General features: G+C 40.7%; 1 protein-coding gene across 6 annotated transcripts in view; it reads left to right on the top strand.

The window, feature by feature from the left end:
- Positions 1–23,293, top strand: part of BANK1 (B cell scaffold protein with ankyrin repeats 1) — a 160,790-nt gene extending 137,497 nt beyond the window's left edge. For 3 of the 6 annotated variants that reach the window (XM_063336895.1, XM_063336894.1, XM_063336900.1), the window contains 6 exons: positions 9,873–9,941; positions 12,170–12,351; positions 13,985–14,048; positions 15,555–15,625; positions 19,020–19,069; positions 22,025–23,291. In XM_063336895.1, coding sequence (XP_063192965.1) covers positions 9,873–9,941; positions 12,170–12,351; positions 13,985–14,048; positions 15,555–15,625; positions 19,020–19,064 — 431 coding nt within the window. In that variant the 3' untranslated portion in view covers positions 19,065–19,069; positions 22,025–23,291. Of the gene's footprint in view, positions 1–9,872; positions 9,942–12,169; positions 12,352–13,984; positions 14,049–15,554; positions 15,626–19,019; positions 19,070–22,024 lie in introns of all 6 variants that reach the window. The other 3 variants (XM_063336897.1, XM_063336899.1, XM_063336896.1) reach the window with 3 other exon arrangements.
- Positions 23,294–24,707: the final 1,414 nt, after the last annotated feature.

Genomic DNA, 24,707 nt, shown 5'->3' with positions numbered 1-24,707 from the left:
TGGTAGGAAGCCAGGCTAGGAAAGGACACCAGCAAATTGCTTACTCCATCCGGCGCATGTTTGGCACCAAAACATGATTAATACTGCCCAGATCATCCTACCGAATACAGAGGAACCACGTCCTTTTTCATGCCTATTTCAGTCAGTGATTTATTTTATTCTTCCTAGCTAGCTCTCTTCCTCCAGGCTGTGTAACTCCAGGTGAGGGCCAGAATGCGTAGGCTAATGCGTTCATCATTTAGTTGCTCTTTCTTCAGCATGTTCAGGAGGTATAAGGATGAATCATTGCAGTAGTTCGAGTGTAATCCAAGAACGGACGTGTACAGGGGCCTGTTACAACTGCAGAAGTCCTGAAATGGCTGCTTTTGCTGAGATTGCTAGGGCAGTGTCTCAAATCTTGGTACTCCAGCATCGTAGACAGGCCAGTGACTTGAAAACCCTTACTGTGAAGATGCATTATTTGGGAGATCGCTTTCGCTGTCTTTTATTGCACTAGAGTGTTTCTGCTTTGTCTACCCTAACTGCTCAGCACGGAAGAGACTGTCAGAGGAACTGATTTGATGGGACTGTGGTTCTTTTACACTAGATAGATAGACAGACAGACGGACAGACATGCACCCCCAAGGTTTTTAGTTTTGCTTTTATAAGCAGGCAGTGGTAGACAAATTAATTTCCTGTGTTCTGTGGAATCGGCCTCTGGCTCAAGTTCACTTACTTATATAATTAATGAGAAAAGTGGAAGTGCTTCAAGAACGCTTCAGTTGACCCCTCGGGCCTCTGTTTCGCCTGGCCGTCCTGCTAGTTCCAAATCTGGGGTTTGTCACTCTCCTGTTTTGTGCAGGGATTTCTGAGAGAGAGAGTGAAATTTTAGACAGAAGTGATATATCTTCAGCTGATTTTTCTTGCTACTTGGATTGGCGATTTTTGTCCTGCTCCACAGTGGTTAAAAAATTCTTCATCCAGTCCAGCAATATCCCAGTCTCCAGTTTATTACATTAAAACTGCTTAAAATAGGAAAAAAAGATTGTTTCGGCTGTAAGAACCAGAAATTTTCATTCCAATCCATCAGTAAAACCTGCATGTGTTTGCAGCCATTGCTTTATAATTTCATCTAATCAGTGTAAAATAAAATTACTCTGGCTAGTGCATATACACATTTTTCATCTCTCAAATAAACTGATGATAGTTTCAGGTTTTGTTTTCGTATATTATGTTAAAAAGAGCATTGTAGAAGTTGCAAAGTCAAATAATCCCGAAGTTAGAATTGAGGTAGTTTTGCTGGTTTACTTCTTTCTCTCTGCCACAAACATTTCAGTACAGTCCTAAAGTATATAGCCCTGTGCTGCTATTTAGCACAGGTATTTTGTTTCATCTAGTGTTTAAAGTGGGTGAGCATAGGATGCAAAACTCTTCAGTGTTTTTCATTCCCATTTTTGTTTGAAATATAACTCGTGCCTGCCTTAGGTCCAGTGTGTTGTTTCAGACCCTCCGGTGATAAACCCTTTGCTTTGTCCTGTATCCACTGAGTTTTTGGATGCTCAGTATGAAGTAACTAAGATGCCATTCTTGAGATTAACAGCATTACGTAATACTTTACTCATTCAAAGCAGAGATCCCGTTGATTTCAGCGGCCACTACGAGCGCTCAGAACTTCAAATTAAATTGTTAGTGTGTCTAGTCAGCACCCTAATGTCGGGGAGTCACGAGCCCAGCTGCTGTCATAAATGATTTGTCTGGGGCTACTGGGGCTTTGTTGGAGAGAGAAGTCCTGTTCCGCAGACCAACTTTTAGTTACTTATGGAGGCATTCTTCCCTCCTCTGTGTTCTCTCTCCGTTCGCTAAATACCCTTTAACTTCTAAAACGAATTAAATAATATTCCTGTAAGAAACGGGTTGTCTTCACTGCGCATTTCTCATTGGTCTTCAGAACCGTTTCCCTCTGGTGTTGGGTAAGGCACCAGTCCCAGGGGAAAAAATGGCATTGGAGAATGGAGTACGGTGCACAGAGAAGGGCTGGGTTAAGGCTGCACAGTCTCCCACACGGGGATCCCCATGTACTTGGGGAGTTCATGGAAAGAACAAGCTTCGTGCTGCAAGGATTGCAGGGGCTGTTGGAATAGTGCCAGGCAGAGATGCAAGAGGTGGATTTCTTTTTGCCCTTTATGTACCCACAGACATGGGCCATTTATTGGCAAAAAAAATAATAAGCGTAAGCATTGTGTAGCAGAAATGCCTTTTGCCTCTTGGGTTGCATTCTGGTGCCTCCTTTTTAATATGTGTTTTGTATCCATCAGGACAAATTGAGTGGCTGAATTCCCATGAGGGCTTTCACCACACATTGAAATCCATGAAGTTACAAAAGAGGATCTTCTCCTTTAAGCAAAAGTGGTGGCATTTCCGTGAGAATAGCAACAAAGAAAGCAAGCAAATAGCCCTCTTTGTAATAAGTAGCTCTCAAATACATGGAAGCTGCAGTTTGCACTCAGCAGAAAGCCTGCACAGTGTAGATTACCACTTGGTGCTCTGCAGGAGGGGATAGTGGAACTGCTGATCTATAGACAACAAACATGGAACTTCACACGCCCGTTTTGAGAATCTCTTTCAGAGCAGGATCTACACTTTGAAACCTAGGCAGTAGTCACTTGGTGATGCAAGTTATCACAACCAAACTACCACAATTTACAGTTTGGGCATCTGAGCTGAATTTGCTGACAAATTAATTCTGGGAAACATGAGTGAGTTGAAAGCTTTAAAATATAAGTGTTCTAATCGCTTTTACTCAGTTTTGTTTATTCTATTTTCAAATTTTAATGAATGTGCAAACTACCGTATTGAACACTGCTAAACGGACTGTGTCTTTTACAAACAGAGATTACATTTGTTCTTTAATTTAGACCACTGCAAGAATTCTGCCTTCTATGTGAAAGGCTCATCAACCAATGGAACTGCAAATCGGTGCCAAATAGCTTGTTGTCCAGATGGTGCGTGCTCCTAGTGTGCTCCCTTTCCATTCCTCTAGTGCTTAGTATTCCTTTGTAGGTTATCTCAGTGTTTTTTCAATTGTGTGCTGCCAAAACAACTGTTAAATGAATGTATGAAGTTGTTGTGTTTTCAGTTTACAGTGCAATTTTAATGTTCCCTATTGATACCAGCTTCAATTGAGCTGGAATCCAAAGTCCCCCGTGTGTTCTTGGGACAGGTGCATGAGTTTCTGTAATGCCTCCCTGTCATTTCGTAAGTCTGACCTACCAGGACTGCCTCCGAGCTTAAGAACTACATTACTGGCCTGGTTTGATCATTTATGTCTTATCAGAGACCACCAGTACGAGAGGGGTTCTCTGCAGCCAGGACACCTGTCCTACAACAGCATAAATAAAACTCGGTATGCTGTAGCCTTTGTTCCTTTGCAAACCTCTCACAAATCCCTGAAGGAACGTGCTTCCCATCTGGGCGCTGGAAACATTTTACTATTTAAAGGTAGCTGTCTGTGGGACTTCATTCTCCTTTCCCGTCAAAATCACAGGGTATGCAGAAGTAGCAGCAGCCAGTGGATATTTTTAGGGAGGCAGAATATCTCGTGTATAGAATAGACAGCATAAGCCCAAATGAAACGAAACAACAAAATCCAGAACAGAATTGTTAGTGTCTTGGAAACTTACCAGGCTGATTACTGGGAACTATGCTGATCGCATCCTGACTTAGCAATTCTTATTATGCAGATTATTTAAATACTCTAAAGCAGGGGGTTCCAAAGTGAAGCCTCGGAGCCCATGCAAAACATTTATGTCCCACAGAGGGATTTTTAGTACTTTCCTACAGCGAGTATAAAGTGCTGCACTGCAGATGAATTTCATTATGTATCCCCAACTTCAGGGTGTTTTTCCATGAATAAAGTACTAGGAACCACTGTTGAGCTGTCTTAGAGCACTTAGACTGTTTTTGCAGAGCTGGTTGGGCAATGGTATACTAGCTTCACCCACTGGGTTCATCCAGTCCGATTTTTTGCTATCCTAACTTTTGTAGATTGAAAGATGTACTGAAGAAGGTGCACAGAGAGAAAATATTTATAGGATGCTGCCTGGTTGCAAACCAAACTATTCTAAATATAAACAAAATATTCTAAATATTTCTGGGAAAACCAGATGTAGAGTCTTCCCCTTTTTGCTTTTCTCTACTGAACCAAAATGGGACTGCAGCAGCGCACTCGAGTTCAACGTGCTGGAGCAAATATTCTTGCATATATCGCTAGAACCCTTCCAACTTCCATAATCCACTAAGTAAAATTTCTGACAAGAGCAACAGTGGGAGAGTTCTCTCGATTGGGTGTGGTACGCCAAGAAGTACCTGGACACCGCCTTCTGAACGGTATCTTCCACTAACCACCAGCACCTGTTCTTCTCACTTGCTCTTTACCCCTTCTTACAGAGGGGTTCTGGTATTACTTCTATTATCTTGCCTCAGTGTAGGGGAGTCACCTCTGTGTAGTCTCCTGAGGTCCCTCCCTGACCAAGGTTGCTGGGATTCTAACAGATTTCAGCTCATATTTGACAGGCTGAGAATCTCACTGCAAATTGGGAAGAGAATTGCTGGTGAGCATGTGTTTATTTTTGGATTAATGTTTTCACATTGTCATTACACTGTGATTCGATTTAAAGTCATTTTACTTTTGATCGGAGAAAACTGTGTTTTTTCAATCTCGAATGACTAATGAGGTGGCTGTGGAAGGTAGGGGCCGACAACAGCCTGTGTAAGTTGTGGTGAGTGGATGTGATGCTGTAGCTGGGGCAGCATGCATTGGGCCACTGCAAATAACGGGATGGCCTGGCGGTTTGACATTTCTGCAAGTGCGTTTGACATCACCTAGTCCTTATTCTGGTGAAATGACTGCTGTGTGTTCTCATAGGTGTCTTGAGTGTCAGGCAGCACATTTAGAACAGATGGGAACTTCCGTGCCAGTTTAGATGTGGTCACTGGTTTTCTCACACCAGTGCAGTTAAAATTGGTCAGGCTTTTCCCCCTTGTCTTCTGACAGTGTAAGTGCATTCAGACACCCACGGTGCCATGACAGGACAGCTGCTGGGACCTGAGCTTGCGTCACCTTGCACAGCACAGCCCAGCCATCCCTTCTCCGCAATGCTTGGACCTAATTAGACCAGAGTCATGAGGCTTTTGTTCTGTGCTCAGCTGTGTTGCCTTGGAAAAATAAAATAGGCCATACTGATTACAGTGTCCCATTTCCTTAGTTCATTTCATGTTATGAATCACTAGAATTTTTTGGTTTAATCTTAAATCTGTGAAATATTTTGTATCAATTTTGGGAGTGGCCCTTAATCATCTCTCACAGAACTTGTTGGTTAGCATTGCCTTGATGACCTCTGTCTCGTCCTCATGCTGATGTGTGTTAGCAAACAAAACAGACAAAAGGAAAAAGAGATCTAAAAAGATGTGAACAAACATCTGCAGAGTTCTCATCTCCTGAATAATAAGCATCATTCTACTATATTCCTTCCTTAGTATTCTCTGTGTATTTGTCATCCCTTGCTGTGCTACATCTAATTTACAGTCTAATCCCTACCAGAACTTGCAAGTTTTATTTGCCTAGGTGCTATGCACACACAGTTTAAATGTTAAAAGGTTTAAATAATGGTAAAAAAATTGAGTAGGCAAAGATAGAAGTCTCTCCCTGCAACATATCCCAACTAGCAATTCACCCCTCCTCCTCCATTCTTCTGTTAATCGTGAGTTAATTGCGTGACAATTCTAAAATGAATGAAGCAAAAACCTACTAAGAACAAGGAGGAATCTTACAAACTCACTGTAATTTGCAACTGAGTTGTGTTAATAAGTGCAACCCTAGTGTATTAATTAATTTGCATTATCACTTAGCCTTGTGTTTCTGTAAAGATTTTGTTCCCCTGGATTTTAATTTTGAATGTTTCCTAAATAAAATCTTCATGGTGATAGATAATTTTGTTTGGAACATCAGCTCAATGAAGCTGATGAATAAATGCATCTTGAATTTCCCTAAGCAAACTGAATTCAAATTAGTGATATTTATTGATTTTTTTATATTTTTTTTGCTGTGTCTTTTCTTCTTTGTGTCTGTTCTGCTGAAAGTGTTGCGTTAGTAGGTTAGTATTAAGTATGATTCGCTCACGTATTCTTCCAGAGGGTAGGTGAGTCTAGCTTTCTTTGAATCGCTAGTGTTGTCATGGTTTAACGCCAGTTGGCAACGAGGACCACGCAGCCGTTCGCTCACTCTGCCCATCCTCCAACCCCCCAGTCCCCCGCCTTCAGTAGGGCAGGGAGAAGAGGAGGAAAAAAACCCAACCAACAAAACAATTTGTGGGTTGAGATAAAGACAGTTTAATAGAACAATAACGGAAGAGAAAATACTAATTATGGTACAAGAATATACCAAAAAAAAATGATGCAATGCAGTTGCTCACCACCTGAGGATCAGTTGCCCAGCCTGTCCCAAGCAATGATAGTGGATTTCTGGCCCCCCCAGCCAACCCCCATCCATATACCGAGCATGACATCTATGGTATGGAATATTCCTTTGCCCAGCTTGTCCTTTGGCCCGGCTGAGCTCCCTCTCAGCTTCTATGGGAAGCTGAAAAAGTCCTTGACTAATGTAAACATCACTTAGCAACAACTAAAACAATATGTTATCAACATTATTCTCATACTAAATCCAAACCAGGGCAGCTACTGGGAAGAAAATTAACTCTATCCCAGCTGAAACCAGGACAAGTGTATAGTGGCAAACTGTTCTTGGATTTTTAGAGCTAATGTTGCTAATACAACAAATTAGGCAACGTCTCTCATAGTTTAAATGTGTCAAGCAAAATGTAAATTAGAAACCCTATCCTGGTTGATCATTGCCTCTTAACTGATAGGAGTTGTCCTCTCTCATAACGTAACTCTTTCTACCTTTTGATTGCTTGTGTTTCTAATTATCGCTCCTTATTGGCCAATCACTGAGCAATTTTTGAAATTTCGTAGTCTATCTGTAGTTCCTTAGCATTATGGCTTTGTGTTAGAACGTTGATTAATTCTGAAAAATCAAATTCCTATTCTTTTTGTCAAACTGCAGCTATTGTAAAAAAATTCATTCTCTCTTTCTAGACCCTTTATACTCATCACAGTTTCTTGCGCAGCGTGTGACTATAAAATGCTCTTCTTGGTACAGAATTATACCCAAGAGACTTAGATTTCAAATGTTTCTAGCCCTTCTATTTGTGGTGATAACCATAATAACCACATTTCAAGCGTCATAGTGTTATTTACCTGCATGGGCAGACAGCCTGAAACATCTGTAGCTAGTCTGATGGAGATAGAAAAGGCAATTCAGAGTTCCTTGGATCCCGCTCACTTTCCAAGCCTTCTGTTAGGGATTTTCCCAGAGTTTTGCATATTTGCCACAAAATTTGTGTTTTGTCACGCTTTTTAAATGTTGTTTTCTGGTTTCATGTCCTACTACAAAATACTGCAGTAGTTTCTTACTCTCCGAGTTTGCTTTCCTGGAGAAATATTGAGGTTACATTACATTCCTAAAAAGCGATCCTACTACCTAAGACATAAAAATGTATTTAGGGCATGCAAAGAACTTCATCTGTGTCCTGTGGCAACTGAAGAGAGGAGAGGGAATAAAGTTGAATCGCTTATTAGTTCTCTCAGCCTCCTTTAATTCTGAGAAACGGAGAGAAGAGGAGATAAATTGTAGACAAAAACTATATAGCATACATCAGGTCACAACATATAATTTGCAGATTTTGACCTACAGGCATCTGTGGTACTTTAGCCAGGCACAATGTGATTAAAAATTCAAAAGGACTCTCTTTCTGATCATACAGATATTATTGAAGGTTGCAAAGTAAAAAAGCATAATAGAAGTACTGCCAATAGAAGTACCGCGACTTTTTAATCAGCTTATCTATGGCAGAGAGGCTCTGAAAATATGAAAATATATATCCTTCCGCAGTTGAAGGACTGTGTCGTTCTCACCCTTTAAAAAATTGCTATATTAATATTGCTGAAGGAATATTCACTTTATCTTCCATAAGAAATAATGGAATATATCCCTGTGGAAGATTGCCTGTTTTTTTTTCATTCCACTACTGTATTCAAGCAGTTCATAAGTCATTAGAAAGTGGGAATGAAAGAGTAAATTGCTGGAGTCTTCCCTAAGCCTGTGGCAGTTGTACAGCAGTGCGTGTATATGTATTTCCAGGCATTCCAGAAACAGGAATTTGTTTTCATTGACCTCACCCACACTGAATACTTGCTGCCAACTAAAATCATTTCAGCAAGATGCGGCATGTAAAGTGGTGTTAACAATTTTACTTTGAACTGGAAGAGTAATTCCATTTCTGATTACTCCAACACTGCAAAACCCAGCAGAAATTTCAAAGCCTATCAATGAAAGTGCTTTCCAATCAGGGACATTGTGGAGTGTATCCCTTCTCTTCCTTATGCAGTAAAATTCAGGCTGCCTGCATTACCTCTGTGTTCTGGTTATTTTGATTTCTTCTTTAAAAAGAGAATACTATTTCAAGTATAGAAGAAAACACTGCAACCATATTTAGCAGGATTCGTTGAGAATTAGAGAGAAGAGTATTGCAGAAGTTAAAATCTGTCAGTGTTAGGCTGAAGCTGGGGACATAACATCAGCAGATTGTGCTGCCTGTAGAGTTCTTTTACTCTCTCCCTTTAGCCTGCAAACATTTTAAGGAACATCAAGTCCCCAGCTGTTTTCATTCATCATCATCTTCCATACAAGCCTACTCAGGAGTTAGCGTAAAGACTTTATTCTGCACTGTGAAAAATACACCCTTAGGGGCTGCTGCTTTTTCACCCCTGCATGAAGCGTACACAGAGTTTAGATCTCACAGGGGTCTTGATCATCTGTTTTACAAGTTTCCCTGAAAGAAGTGGAAGCACCGTACAAGGCAGTCTGAGCAGGCAGACAAGGAGCAAACCAAGGTCCACTGGGTTTCCCTGGTCAGGGGAGTGAGAAGCTGGGATGCTGAGGTACCACGCAGAGCGTGCCTGCTCTGCCGCTTGAGCAGAGCTCCGTTGCACCGGGCCTTGGTCCCCAAGCAAATATTTGCTCCATTGAACTGGCACGTTTGCTGCATTGCAGTGATGTCAGAAAGACCACTTAATGGGAAGGAATTACCATAGATTATCAGTTTGTTTAGCTAAAATCAGAACTGAGACTTAAGAGGGAAAGCCTATATGGCAGTAGCTAAGTCAGAAACCGAGCAATTCCCACCTTCTGCCTTTTACATGTGCCGCCAGCAAACGTTTGACTGCAGCATTTCAGGGCGTATCCAGGCTGGCTGTACTCTGGGCACCTCACAGCAATGGGGATGATGGGCTACACTAATGGAGTAAGCGATCATGCGCTGCTGTTCCTACTGCTTGAATAAAGTAGACAAAAATACACACATACCCTTTCTTAAGCCGTGTCATTATTCTCACCTAGTACTATTGGTTTTTTCTGCCTTAGCTTTCCCTGTAAAATAAGAAACGGGCTACGGTAGGTGTCTGTACCATGTGAAGAACGCCAAGATCCAGCTGTTTTTTCTAAACAAGCAATACGTTAATGTGATAAGTCTATTTTATTTTCTTCAAAGCTTCTTGTCATGATATCTGTAATATCAGTAATCCTCTCATTTTGTGCAACAGAACAATTTTTCAAGTAATTAGCATTAGACTGACAAGTGGGTTGAGAAGTACTCCTAGGCTAGAACAAGACATTTAGTCCAGCCTGCTTTCATGAGCCTCCTTCTCTGATTCAGAATGTGTGATGTTGTTTATTGCCGTTTTTCACCAACTTCCTTATATTCTTAATTTTGTTGTAGTGTTTCAGCAAAAGGCCACTCGAGTGCTCAGTGACAACGACAGGATGTACTGCGATGCCAGGAAGCCCGGTACAGAATTTAATTTAGCTTTTTAACTGCCTTGATGCTTTTCAGTAGAACTAGGAGAGATTTGCTGTGACTTGGTTTTGACTGATTTAGCATCTGTGTTCCCACATATGATTTATATCCTTAATGATATTGCAGCATTAGGAGATCAGATTAAAGAAAGAAAAATAAAAGTTACAGTCTTGTGGGAAAGATTTGTAGAGTCAGAGTTACTTTATGCTTTTCTATTTCCTTCCCTCATTGTGATTAAAACCAAGAAGAGGAAGGACAGGAGGGCTCAGCTGTGCATTAGTGCCAGCCGTGGAAAAGCAATAGCGTGGGGAGGAACAGTTCTCTTCTGGGTACCCCAACATCCATGTAAAATGGACTCATGGCAGTCCACTTGTTATTTGAGTTGTAGCACGTCAAAATGTTGCTACCATAAATTGCATTAGTGGTACTCTAAAATAATTGACAATGTTATGTACAAAATGCATGAACACCGAGTGATGACTTTTCCTCCCTCTTCCACTAACAAGGAACAGGTCAGGATTAAAGCATGCAGAGCAGCACGTAATCACCTATTTATTTCTGCAGTGGGGAACTGCAGTCCCCAAGTGCTGACACTACTTTTCATGAATGACACTACTTTTCATGAATGCTAAACCACTTAGGAAAAGAATACAGGACCTTCTAGGTCTTACTATGTTAGAATATTGGTAGCATACCTCTGCAAAGCAACCTAGTGGCCTTTTATGATGGAGTGACTACATCAGTGGACAAGGGAAGAGCTACAGATGTTGTCTATCTGGACTTCTGTAAGGCCTTTGACACAGTCCCCCACAACAACATCCTTCTCTCTCAATTGGAGACATATAGATCTGATGGGTGGACTGAGGGTGGTGAAACTCTGGCACAGGTTGCCCAGAGAGGTGGTAGATGCCCCATCCCTGGAAACATTGCAGGACAGGTTGGACGGGGCTCTGAGCAACCTGATCCAGTTGAAGATGTCCCTGCTTATTGCAGGGGGGGCGGCTGGCCTAGATGACCTTTAAAGGTCCCTTCCAACCCGACTATTCTATGACAAAACAAGAGTAGGTTTTTTGGGTCTGAGGAAACACACACACACACACACACACGCTTTTGCTGATATGATAAATGCCGTTTTACCTAAACTGGTCTGATTTCTAAACAGTCTTAACAGATGCAAGGCATTAGGGTCATTACTCCATCAAAATAGAAACATTTAGCTGAGGTGCAGAAGAGTACAGATTCATGCCTAATATGTGCTAGTATGATCAAAAGGAGGGAGTGGGAGAAGCCACAGTAGCTTGTTTTTGAGTCCCTTGGTATATTTCCCTTTGCACAGTCCTTCCTCTCTTAAAATAAAGATATTGTTGCATAACACAGCAGAAAAACTGACCCAAATCATGCTTACAGTTTAAACTTTTATCCTGGCTGCATTCTTTGTGCAGTGAAACAGGTGCTTTATGGCACCTTTGCAACAGCCTCGTACTGGGCTGCTCATGTGTTCTGGATCGGCTGTTTCAGTATCAATACCCTGCAGAAAGGCGGTGCTACACCTCCCTGGGCCAGGCTGTGAATCTGGTAACACGCGTCTCCCTGTCATTTCTCTTCAGTTGTGCACCCGTGTTGTAATCTCTAGGAGGACTAGGCTGTAATGTTTTCTTGTCGCTGCGATGTATTTAATAATGTGGGGGAAGGAAATCACGTAAAATTTCAAAATGCTTTCTGCCCAAATTTCAGCCCCAGCTTCTGCGAAATGTAATGTGTGAAGTTGGAGAAGGAATGGGAAACAAGGCACTGTGGATATTTTTTGTCTTAACATAGCAACAATTTCCTTTAAAATGTCGGTACTATAGCTTTAGTGCTAGAAGGAAATTCTTATTTGAACTGACACTAACGGAGAATCCATGGATCAGGGCAATAGTAATGAATGCAAAGTTTAAGATGCTACTCTGTGGCCAAAGGGTAATGGTATAATCTTCATTGATTTGTTGCATTTCTCTCATTGAAAAAAAACAAAAACCCCAAAGAAATGAACAAAACTGAACAGAAAGAAGAAAAGGGAGGGAGGGAGCCACCCTAAAGGCAGTATGTTTTCATTGATGGCAGATTATAAAATCGCTGCTTACATGCTTTTGTCAAAAAAAGTGCTTGCATCATAAGGAGAAAGGAATGAAAAGGGTTAATAATATTTTCTACCTTTATCTTTCTACATTTTGTGGCAGCACACAGAGGCCACCTTGACACAGTAAGTGATAGCACTGTGAAACACAACAGCCGTGCTGAGCAGGAAGAACTCATCCACTTGCAGGAACAGGTGAAAAAGGGGGCAATTTCTGCGGATGGTGCTCTTGACAGATTTAAACAGTGGCAGAATGAAAAACAGAGACTACAGCCCACTCGACAGGTATGAGTCTGATATTTATGTTTCTTGACAGGGAATCTTGATCAGAAGTTCCAAAAAACAAACTCTTCTATTTTGACTCCTACATGTGAGGTCAAAAATAAAGAGTCGTGATTTATAGGCCCATCAGCTCACAAGGAGCTTGCTGCTTATGGTTCTGAATCTTCTAGATATGTTTCCACTGTTGTTTGATGACTTGAGAGGCTTCCTGAATTTATTTTGCCTAACTTCAGGTGCTGTTGCGTTTGGTTAAAATCCTGAGTTAAATGTGTTCATCTGTTAAGACTTTTGTTCTAAACTGCTAGGCGATGCTTAGGTCTATGCATCTTTTATGAAACCACAAACCTTCATAGCTGAAGAAACTAAATGAGCTATTGAACAGTGTCAGCTAACAGAAACATAACTATTTCAAGCGTACGTTGTTGATATATATCGACTTACATCAGGCTTTATGCCTATCTAAAAGTGTGGAATCGACTTAGTGAAATTCCCAATTGTTAGCAGCGCTGTTCAGCTCCTTTATAGTCAATGTATGGAGTAAATTGAGGTGCACAAAACCAGGTTTTAAAAAGCCCACACACTGAGTCACTGAATTGCATCAAAGCTAGAAGCTAAGGAGAAAGGCGCGGTGAGGAGGTTTGTTAATTACTTTTAACAAGACAGCTGGAGGAAGAGGTTATGCCCTCATTTTATATGAGGTCATGCATTAACAAAAATATTTTCTTGTTGTCCTTTAAGTGCATTTAGTAGAAAGAGGAAAACCAAAGCTAGTCTACTGCTCTACAGAGTGGGAGAGCTAGCAGATGCTGCCGACGAGGAGAGATTAAATGCTCTTTGTGTTTCCATTTACTGAAGAAATAGCATGAGCTTTGTCATCACAGTGGAACACTCAGCAGCAGAAGTGCAAGGGCTCAGGATGGTGTAGGAGCCCAGTTCCCAGGCCGGGCACCAGCAGCACAGCACAAGCTGGTCGGCAGCAGTGCCAGAGTAGGGTGGATGCCCCCTTCCGAATTTGCCTGCGGCCAAGCACGCAGGTGGGAGTTGCTGGTATTGCTCTGTCAGTCACGGGAATTACTTGTGGAGGAAGATGATGTTTAATCTGTGCAAAGATGGCAGCACTAAGTTGTAAACCTGTATTTCAAGGAGGATTTACTTGGTCTGTTTTCACCGCTTTGGGGAAAAAGCTACTTTCTAGTGGTGGTTTATAACCTGCATTGCATGTGGGACTTTTTTTTGGGTTCATACCACGAAAAAGTCTTTCACTGTTACCCCAACAAGAACATGATAAATTTACTTCATGATATCACTGCAGTTGCCTGGTTCTCACTGGGATTTTTGAGGAAAAATCGCTTGTCCAAAGCAAAAACTCCCAAGCCTAATCTAATGCCAGAATTGATGTAACTTACTGATAGGAAAAACTCCACAAGACTCTTAGGTCTAAAATGTAAAATTAGCATCTACTTTCAGTGCACCACAGACTTTTTTCAATCTTTTAAAATTATTTTTCTGGAGAGAGAGAGAAACTTGGTGTTCAGAATGCTAAAGACTCCAACTTTATATAGTTACTCATTATTTCTACAGTAAACTTCCGGTACTGATTTCTGCTGCTGGTTTTATGCTTGTTTTTTACTTACAGGAAAAAGCGCACCACCTTAGAGACACCACTGCTGGAAACAGACTGGAAAAGGAAAATCCGAACGGTAAGTTGCACTTCCTTTGCCTTTCAGAACACTGAAGCCTTGAACTGTAGGTATACTGCAAAGGTCTGATCCAAAGCACATGCAGATTTTTGGATCAGGCATTGAATTTGTAATGAGCGTTTTTTGTATTTGACCACATTTAAATTATTTTAGTGTAATCAGGCCTTCAGCAGGGTCAAGATTTCATCCCAAAGACGAGCTCACTGAGAGTTAATGGGGCAGAAAATTTACCAAGTCTTTGTGGCTCAGCTTTTCTGTAGCCCACTTCCTACTGCTTCGGCACAATTAGGGTAGATGATTTCTTTAGGACAATTCACTTGATGACTTCAATATTTTATTTGTAAATCAGCTATCAATTTGCACTTGCAAATTCTTGATGAATTTTCCACTGCTACAGCATTTTCGTATTGTGAGTCATTAATGAAAGCTGTACCATTGGTCATTTAAGATGCTTTTTTCCCTTTGTGATTGAATGTCACCTGCAGCAGTATAAATCACCTGCATTTCCTGCAAATGATTTTCTCTTGTTATGAAAAGATCGTATGAGATGGTATTGACTTTAGGCCTATGATTTCTGTAGAATTCAGTACATAAGCATTCTTGGAAGGGAAATTTCGTATTTCTTTTTCACGTTGGAGTTAGTACCATTTGTATATCAGTATTTAAAAGTATCACCTAAACGTGTTATTTCCTTACTGCAAGAGAGAAAAGTAATCCACAGTGCTGCTTTCATTATTCTGTTAGACAGCGTTATGTTTCTGTGGACTTGTGAGACGCTGTAATTAAGGTAAATTCTTCCTGGCCCAGTGGCCGAGTTGCAGTCCGTACCATTTATATTTCAGGTTTAATATCCTCCGTGGTCGACCGGGGTACAGCATCCTGAGCACATGAACAGGCTCAGTCCATAAGCCTTCAGAAGGCACTCAAAGCCCGAGGGCCTGGGATCACTGCGTTTGTTCCTACGCTCTGTTTTCTATAGGCTCATGGAAGGAAATGCTCATGATGACATGAGGGTGATTCTTGGAAAGTATTTGTCTGTAGGGCTCTCCTTTAAGGCCACATCAGTCCTGCCTCTGTAGCTGGCTGGTTATTGAATCGTACCAGTAGAAACATAGTATCAACACTAGAATTGTAAATTTTGTGAAATTATCCAGTAACTCAGATAATGATCGCTATGTTCCCTTCTGATCCTAACCTCTCCACCCTCCGTTACACTGTCTCATAGCCTGTGATGCATATAAATCAGCAGCTCTGCACTGCAGAAATACAATGGGAAGAATCATTAGGGAGGCCCCTGACTTGTCCAACTTTATTATCAGTGCACTTTATTATCAAAGATTTAGATTCTTGAAAATAAGACCTTCTAAAAGATGGAACTGCCTTTACAGCTGGAGGCATATTGATGGCAAGAGTGAAAGAAGGATCTTAGAAGACCACTGCCTCAGTCCAGACATAAATAAACTGCCTGAAACAAAAATGATAATCACATTCTTTTCTCTTTCATAGTTCCTAAGGAAAGCAGACCAGAGAGCATTCATTTTAGAGACCTTTTGTTCCACGTGCCATATAATAAAGCGGTATGTATGAATATTAGCAGTTCTCAGATTTCTGGTTTTTACTTCTGTATACAGACTCCATCTGTACCTTTAAAAACATGGGCCTCCCTCTCCAGATTCCATGTTTGACATCAGGATTTGGATAGTCTTTTTTGTAGACAGTTTTTGAGGACTTGATGGAGGATTTAAAGATACCACATCAGAAGCCTGCTAGAAAAGGAATTTGATTTTATTTTAATGAGAAAAGACAATATCTCCTATAAATTAGTATGGAACATAATTTTTAGTTTCTTGGTAAGTTTGATCTCGCCTCCACAGTAATGAAAGTTATTAATGATAGTGGCACTCAATTCAGTCTTCCATTATAACATTTGATGCTATCTCAAAGTTCATGTCTTATTTTGCAACAGTTTAATATAGGACTGAATAACACCCCAAAAGAAAAAATCAACTGCAGAGCAAAAAGTTCTGTCACTCTTGGAGTGAAATATCTACAAAAACCTATTTTAAGAACAACTGAATAAGGACTAAGCATGTAGAATGTTCATTTGCAGAAAGTACAGGCACAGACAACGATTTAGCTCATTACTATATAATATATGTATGGTCTTGCCCATAGACATTGATAATATCTTTTTTCCAAGAAGGGAATCAAGGTGCTACCCAGCAGAACAACAACAACAAAAATTACCTTTAAAAAATTTCATGAAAATACATAAATTATTTGGGGACAAAAGCTCCGTTTTGAAATCTGAGTGGCCCAGATTTTGTAAGATATTTACAGTTTTCCATGGCATCTATCCTGACACCAGGGAGGTACTGAACGGGTAGTACCCTATTGCCTATGGGAAACTTTATCTATAAGCGAGGCTTATAACTATTTGGAAAGCCGCCTGGCCAACCGTGAAATACTACAGAGTAGGAGACAAGGAAGAATGGAGACAACAGAATTGGAACAGTTGAGGTCTCCTGGGAGACATTACCAAATGGGGACAGCCAGAACACACCCACAGTGCGGCGGATGTGTGCTGCTCTCACACTAAGGCGGACACGTGCTGCTGCTGCGGGGTCCCACAAGGCCTGAGCGTAGAAACATGGTTAGGCCTCAGCTTACTCTGTGGTAACTGATTCCTGGCCTATACCCTTAAGCATGAAATAAGGCTTGAGGGTCTTGGGTTTGTGCATGTCCACTAACAGAATGAACGGCAGCAGCTTAGACAACATTTATGTAAGGTTGACTAGACAAGTTTCATTTAAAGTCTTAAAAGATAAGCAGCTTTCATATGTATTCCATGTCCATACTTTCTAGCACACAGGAATTTTTTAAAAACCTATATGATGCCTGTCACATCTTTGGACATTTGAATTCCCTATGTGAATCTCATTTAGCTGTTTCTGAAAATGAGATTTCAAAATCTGCCTTCTATTGCAGTTACATTATGGCACCTTATGTGCCACATCCCACAGATTTAGTCATCCAGCATCTAAAAATAAGTGCAAGATTGCAGAAACTACACAAAATGGTTTGAATTGCTTGTAGTTGGCTATTCCCTCCTATCTAATCTCTGTAGAACCTTGAACTTGGTCTTTGGCTAGTATAGTGTAAGATTCCTCATCAAAACCGGGAATGACTGGTGCTCCGTTCTCCACTCTTGGCGTAGCAAGAATTGAGTAGTAGGTGTTGCTGCTTCCTTGCTACGTAATGAGCAAGACAAAGGCCGCAGAAGACAAACTATAACACAGATGGACTTCAGAAGAGAGTACTGCCTTAAGCAAATGTTAGGCTTGACTTTTTTATTTTTTTTCTTATTATTATTATTATTATTTCAATGACAGCAACTTACATAATAGTTTTAAATGAAGGTGGGTCTTGGGAAACTTGTCAGATGCTTAAGTAGTCCTCCAGTAACAAATATACTCGGGCAAACAAGCAGCTCAGTCTTTGCATCTGTTCCAGTCTTGGGATCCTTGGGGAGACTGGCAAGGTAGGTGGCCTACTGTGGAAAGGTCAAAAGCTTTTTCCACAGGCAACTCAACTGAAACCATTTATTTCTTAGCTGTTACAATCAGTAGGTACTTAGACTGAAAACAGCCTTCATATCCTATCCTCAACTTTACTCTCCGTTGCTACAGACTGTTTAATACTGACCCACTCCTGAAAGGCACTGCAAACAGCCAGGTCATCCACTGCAGCAAAGGCATCCTCCACAGAATTTCTTCTTCCAGAGTTTGATTTTCGATTTGTAGGTGCCTATGACAGTAAAGCAAGTCTGAGTTAATTAAGTTTGCTCAACCAGTTGCCAAAGACCAAATCTCTTCCTCAACTTCATCCAAAAAACACTCAAAAGAGCACTATGCACCTTTCACAGCCTGGCAGGTTATTGATTATGTTGCTATCCTAAACGTCTGGCTTCACTCCTCAGCCCTCATCAGCACCTTGTTTTCAGTCCAAGTTGCTAACAGATTGCTTATTCATCAGTTGATGCCACTCCAGCTTGCAGGTAGTGTCTCATCGGAGTTCCCTGAAAACTATAAAAGCAGCACTTAATTTGGAGCACGTGTCCATTGTCCACAATGTCCATTGTCTCCGATAGGTCAATAGGAAGATGAACAGAGATAGACCCTAATTTTGACATTTGGATCCATGGGAACTCAAGCTTCTTTACTCAACCTGGGACAGTTAGCAAAGTTGAAATAACTTGGGATCCTGAAGTGCGTACAAGTTATGTGCGGAGAGTGGGAAGTCATAGAAGAGATTATTTTTTTTCTTCATGACTTCAACAGTATGGATTTCAATCAGGACCTCTAGTCTTGAAGCTACTTGGTAGTTGTACTAGTTTACAATAGCGTACAATTTACAATTGTAGTTTAGAAATGGTCGCTGGTAGTTTGCGATAGTGTCCAATGGACTTGTGAAGCTACATTTTTAGCCTGGCTTATTTCCAGTTTCGTAAGTATTTTGTAGCTTCACATCATGCTCAAATTTAAAATAATGAAAAATAACAAAAATCAGTTTCCTGCCCATTTGTCACCAAATCAGGTCTTCGTGAGACAAGGCCACAGTCAAACTGTTGACTGAGGCGTTCACCAAGACAACTGAATATCCCTGTACCCCTCAGCCTCTCCTAATTGCCACCAATAAAGACCAGCCATGCTGTTAGAAGTAAGATTTGTACAAAATCCACCTCATGTCATTCTCCCACACAACACCTGCCTATTTTTGTGGATGTCTCTTGCTCCCCTGCTCCCAGCGACACGTGTCGTATTCACTGTGTTCACATTTGAAGTAAAACACATAAAAGGTGACTCATCCTAGGTACGTGTTTTGTGAATTATTCACCTTTGAAAGAGATTCTGCACTAGCCTAATTTGTCATTGCTATACATGACTATTAATTGCATCTATTTCTTTTTAGTCTCCAAGTAGGAACCCAGCAGACAAGGAACAGATGCCTAATTAACAGAGGTAAGAGCGTGCATATGAACACACACAGACATTATTTGTCATGGAAACTAATGCTTGTGGAAGTCCTTTCCCTCAGAGTGCATTTCTGTAACAAAAGAATGGAAGTGCATTTCGGAGGTCTGATTTCACAAGATGAACCTTAATCATCCTACATTCTGGTTTATACTAGAACACTTTTTTTGTCAGGCGTCAACCTATTCTTGTTACTGCAGGGCAGATTTGCCAGCAGTTAGACACTTACCTGACTTGTGGGTGCAGCTGAAGAGAGCTCCCATTAGTTGTTGCAACTAGTTAAGCTTATGCAACTAAAAGCTGTATTAGAGTGTAGGCCTACGTACGGATCACACATGCAGTATCGAACCCATTGAGTATCGAAATAAAGTTGAAAGGTGTAGATGCAAGGATGCGTCCAGAAATGCTGATTAACCAAGAGACCACTGGTCATTTAAGTGGTGGAAAGCTTGCACCTCATCATACTGTCCCCACAAACAACAGACTTTTCTGATGTTTGTTGTGTTAGTGATTGTGAGCTTCTTGGGTTTGGGCATCTAATGAGATGTTTAATAGTTGGGGGGTTTAGTTACTATTTGCTACCTGTGTGCTTCCATGTATATCTCATAGTAGTTTTAAAGCTGTTATGTCCACCTTTGAATGGAACTTGATCATTAGGCTTGCTGCTAGGAGATAAAAATAAATAAATCTGTCTTACGGCATTTTTGGGGGGTTGGTGGTGGTTTTTTGTGTTGTTTTCTTTTTTTTAAAATCAGTTCAGTTTTCAACATCTGTGCTAACTTACCAGGAACTGAACTTAGATCAGTATCTGAGGTTGTAACTTTGTGAATTATCTTGCATTTATTCTGAGAATAGGGTACAGTGAAGTAATCACCTGGAAAATTTCTTATTTTGCTAATTCCTCTGAAAATGAAGGAGTCACGCAACCTTTCTTATGCATGGAAGGATAATCATTAAAAGTTTAAGGCTGAGAACAAGGATGTCTGCATTCTGTTAATGTATGTGCAGATCTTTTCCTTGAGATTTTTAACAAATTTCCAGTCCCTTGGTTTTCTTAGGCACGGGATTTCTTCAGTTTGTTGATCTCTGCAAGGACAGTCTGTGGTGAACAGCTCCAAAAGTCAGAGTTAGATTTTCTTCTTCCGTTTCCTTTCCTTCAAGTGAGCTTAGGACCCGAAAGTTTCAAAATTAAAGTTTTCCATTTTAGATTTGAGTAGTATTTTTAATTTTCCATTAAATAATAGTTTTACACATTAACAAAATGATACAATTTACTCCTGATGACAAATGTAATTTTGAAGGCTTTGTTAGCTAAGCTACTTTGATTCAGTTTGCCTCTCCCACTTTTCCAAGTGGAGGGAATGACATTTTATATAGTTGTAATGTTATTTTTATGGCACTGAAAATGGATGATGTTCAGGGAGGTCTCTTCTGCCGCCCTTCTGTCATGTAAAGGAGAGGGCAGTTGCTCCTTGTGAGAACTCTGTTTCCATGTCTCATTTCTGGAGCCAGCTGCCCTCTCGCTCATCGGAATACAGTACCCACACCATAAAACAACAGGTACCTCCTCTGCTGCTGCTTATCCTCGAAAACACTTGTTCAGGCCCCCCCTCCTCCAAAGTTCTCACAAGACCTCAAAAATGAGGTGACCTGAAAATGAAAAAATGTCACTCCTCCTTCAAGAGGCAGCTCAACTCCTACCTGGGCTTTCCTAACAACAGAGCCGTTTCCTTGCGTGGAGCTGCAGTCACCTACACTAAATGGGTAAAAAGCTTTGAACACCAAAAACTCTGAAGCTGGAGAAGACTATGATGAAAAATTTGGTAATAGCAGAGGTGCTTATAAATTGCAGATTGCGAGAGTGAGATGAATCATGCAAGGGGGGGAGCGGGAATTACCCCTGGGATCAGAATAGGTGATCTCTGTCACTTTCAGAAAATTGTTCTGTGGGAGACAGAAGGGGAATTAGATGTGGGAGAACTTACAGAATATGATTTATCCAGCACATTCAATCAGTTCTGTTTGTGAATTATCCACAACAAACTCCCAGGTTCTCCTCTTCTGCAAAGCATGGCCTCTCCATAGCTCTTTTGCCGCTTTCTGTCTTCAGATGGGTTCAGAGGCCTTAAAATACCGTAGGACTAAATATACTATTATTTGAAAAGCAAAGAGTTTCTGTACAGCTGCAGCACACGAGCCTCTAAAGTAGTAGAATGGAAAGATTAAAAAAACTTGGCGGTTTGGGGGCTGGGGGTTTTTCTTCTCTCTTTTACACCACTTTCAAGGAGATCATATGCACAGGAAAATAACAGCGTTGGAAAGGGAATGTTCATTTACCTGCCTGCGCTGCATAACATGCATTTAAGGTGAAATTCTAAAATCCTCTGAGAAACTAACTCTATGTCTGAAATGTATGCTTTCAGTACAAATGCAACACAATGAAGTCTTTTTTTTGTTTTGTTTTTTTTTAAGACTCCAGTATTTTTTCTAAAAGTGATAAAATACATTTAGTGGTGTACACAACAATACTGTGTATACGTCTTAGGAGGACTGGACCTTTCTTGTAAAAAAAAAAAAAAAAAAAAAAAAAAAACCCGACTAATTGCAGGGAGATTTTTGCATGTTTGATTATTGCAAAAAACTGCTGATAAACCATTCAAAAAACTACATTTCTATTTCTAATATTCTGACTCTCCAAACAGCTGAGCCTCCGCGTGCAGTGCAGAGTTGTTAGCTATGTTGCTCACGCCGACCCGTAGATCATCACACTTCCCTCATGCAAGGGGGGAGGAGAATAACAGAGCCGAGATCCAGCTGGTGGATCTGAAGGAGTAGACTGTGGGTTTGATTTTCTCATTTCAGCCAATACAGTTGCTTGATCTATATTCTAAACAAACATGGCCAGTCTATGGAGTATCGCGCATTTCTCATTATTTCTTACAGTGCCATTCTTCAGCGGGCTGTGCATCGCTTTCCTCTGCTGGGCATCCCGCGGCTCTCCAAGCTGCGCCCTGGCAGCCTCAGGCTGCGGCACAGACCGATGTGAGACAGCTGCGTGATCCGCGCTGCGCTTTCCGTGTCTGGGAATCTCTCACCTGGGCCAACTCTGGAAGAAATCCAGTATCGCTGAAGCAAATTAATAAGACTTCTTGTAAAGTCAGCACTGAATTTTTTCTTTGCCAATTTTTTTTTTTTCCAAGATGCCAGCTGAGAAGTTAGATATATTGCGTGCTTTGGTTAATAATTTTTAAACTCATTTCAGTTTTTTCCATAATGCTTGATAGTTGTTTAAAAGTAGGTTTTATGCACAAGAGAGGAAGATAATGAAAAGTTATGAAGATTATGAAGTTATAATACATAAAATTTAGGTTTTACTTTTTGTTAAGACGTCTTTGTATAAACTTTGTATATAAATTTGTTTTTCCTAGGAATAATAATTGTACTCCATTACTAGTTTAAATAATTGTACTCAAAGTAAAGACAATTTCTGAAGTCAAACTCTGTAAATCAGTACTAATTATCTACTAATTCACTAAAGTGATTACAAGAATTTGGTTTACAAGGAAACTGTGTTTTGTTTAATAAGTTCCCTAAAGTGATATCCAGACAGAAACCAAAAGAATCTCTACTGCACGTAAAAAGCAAAGAGTAAGGGAATAAATATGGTTAATGGGTCTAATGATCTGCACAGTGATATATATACTCCAAAATGTAAGTGAGCATGCGACACTACAGGAGTACGCAAGATGACTTGCCCTATTTCATACACACAAAAAAGGAAAAAAGATCTCATGCAACCTGCAGAGAGGAGGTAGAGGAGAGGATTTTACCTTTCAGATGAGTAGGAACTTAAATAGAGTTTCCCCACCCTAGTTATCTGAGCTTTGCACAGCCTTCCTAAAACGCCAGTAAACATGCTGTTGGCCTCCGCAGAGATCTTCGTCTTTACTAACCTCTTAGTCGTGCGTTAGTCACAGACATCTTTAGGAACCTGAATTGTTCATAGCAAACCTCCCCTCAGGCTCTCAGTAGTGTTAAATCTCTGCTTTGCATGGACTAAGAGATTCTTGCACTTAAAGTTCAGTTAGGAAAAACTGAAAACTACTTATAATCAGAGACTCTTAAACATAAATAAATATTGCTACTTAACTTCCTGTTAGTGTGACACCTACATTGGGAAGAGGGGAGTGGATGTGATGTTCAGACTTAAGAGTCTTGAGGGTCATATTATTTTTCCAATTTCAAAAATTATTGTGCCAAGAATCATTACAAATAAAAATAAGCCCAAAAAACAATGTTGGAATTTTAAAATAATGACAGCATCTTGCAAGTTTGTATCCCACATATAGCTCTAGGCTAATTAAACTTCTATTTTAAATGGGCTGATTAAACATTTTCAGGAGATTATCTGTTCTTTGGGGAAAACCCCCATTTCTGTTAGAAACACTCCCACAAATATGCAGATGTATTGCTATGAAGTCATAAATATTCAGTGACTGCTGTTTGAGTGTGGCAACACAGCCTTGTATTCCATACAAAGGCTGCTGGAGAGCTACTTGAACCACAGCAAAAACCTTGAAATATATGATGTCTCCCAGATCTGCAAATACAGTCAGTGTCTATGAACAGGGGGACATGAGCCTGTCGGGCTTTATAGGAGAGGAGCTGGGATGTTTTAAGACTCACCTGGACACGTGGAAATGAAGCGGGGAGAATTACTTGGAAATCTAAATGTGTATAAGCTGGTTTTTTTTCCCTTTAAGAGGTTCCCCTCCAGCCCCCCAAAAAAACATTTATATTCTTATAAACCTAGCTGTCAATGTATCCCCTGGCAAGCATTCCTGAGGAGCCAACGTATAAACTGAAAAGAGAATACAAATCATGAAAAGTTTCTTCATGTCAGTACCTGGAGTCTTTTCAGAAGTTTGTTGCTTGTTTCCGTCGCAGAGGAGATGAAGGGCCCTTTCTTGAGGGGGTCGGAAGGATCCAGAGGCTCCCTGTACTGCCGAGGCAGTGGCTCCTTTGCACCAGTGAGAGGGCACCTGGAAAAATGTAGAGATTTGAGATCAATGGTAAAAAAAACTAACACAACAGCAAATTTACAAAAATAAAGCACAGGAAGTTACATCAAGGAAACGCTCTGGGGTTCCTAGGGAAAAGAAAGTGTGTAACAATACAGCAACAATGCCAAATACACAAACTTAGAAGCCAGAGTATAGTTCCCCTCAGGAAATAAATTTAAAAAAAAATTTAAAAAGCACAGTCTGCCTATGTATGTACAAGTATTTGCATCTCTAATGCATGGTGTGATACTCCACCGCTTCCAGCCCAGGGAAGTTCAGGATTACGCAGAACAAAGCAACTCTCGTGCTCTGCTTTTGCTGCTCCCTGCAAGCTCGGCTCTACGTGCACCAAAGCACCAATGTTACCGGTTTCGGCAGCGGCCAAGCACAGCACCAGTTCCAGTTGGGAACACAACCAAGGAATTCCCATTTACTAAAAACTAAAGCACAGAAGAAACTATTGCCTTGTTACGGGGTAACAACAGCAAAGAGGATTTTAGAATTTTAAAGGCCAAATTCAAGCCCTGGCACCATCAGTGAGATTTAAAAGGCAAGAAAAGCAT

Source organism: Chroicocephalus ridibundus, chromosome 5 (assembly GCF_963924245.1).
Source record: "Chroicocephalus ridibundus chromosome 5, bChrRid1.1, whole genome shotgun sequence".
NCBI lineage: Eukaryota > Metazoa > Chordata > Aves > Charadriiformes > Laridae > Chroicocephalus > Chroicocephalus ridibundus.
The sequence above is the reverse complement of the archived record's forward strand: the minus strand, read 5'-3'. Positions and strand labels throughout refer to the sequence as shown.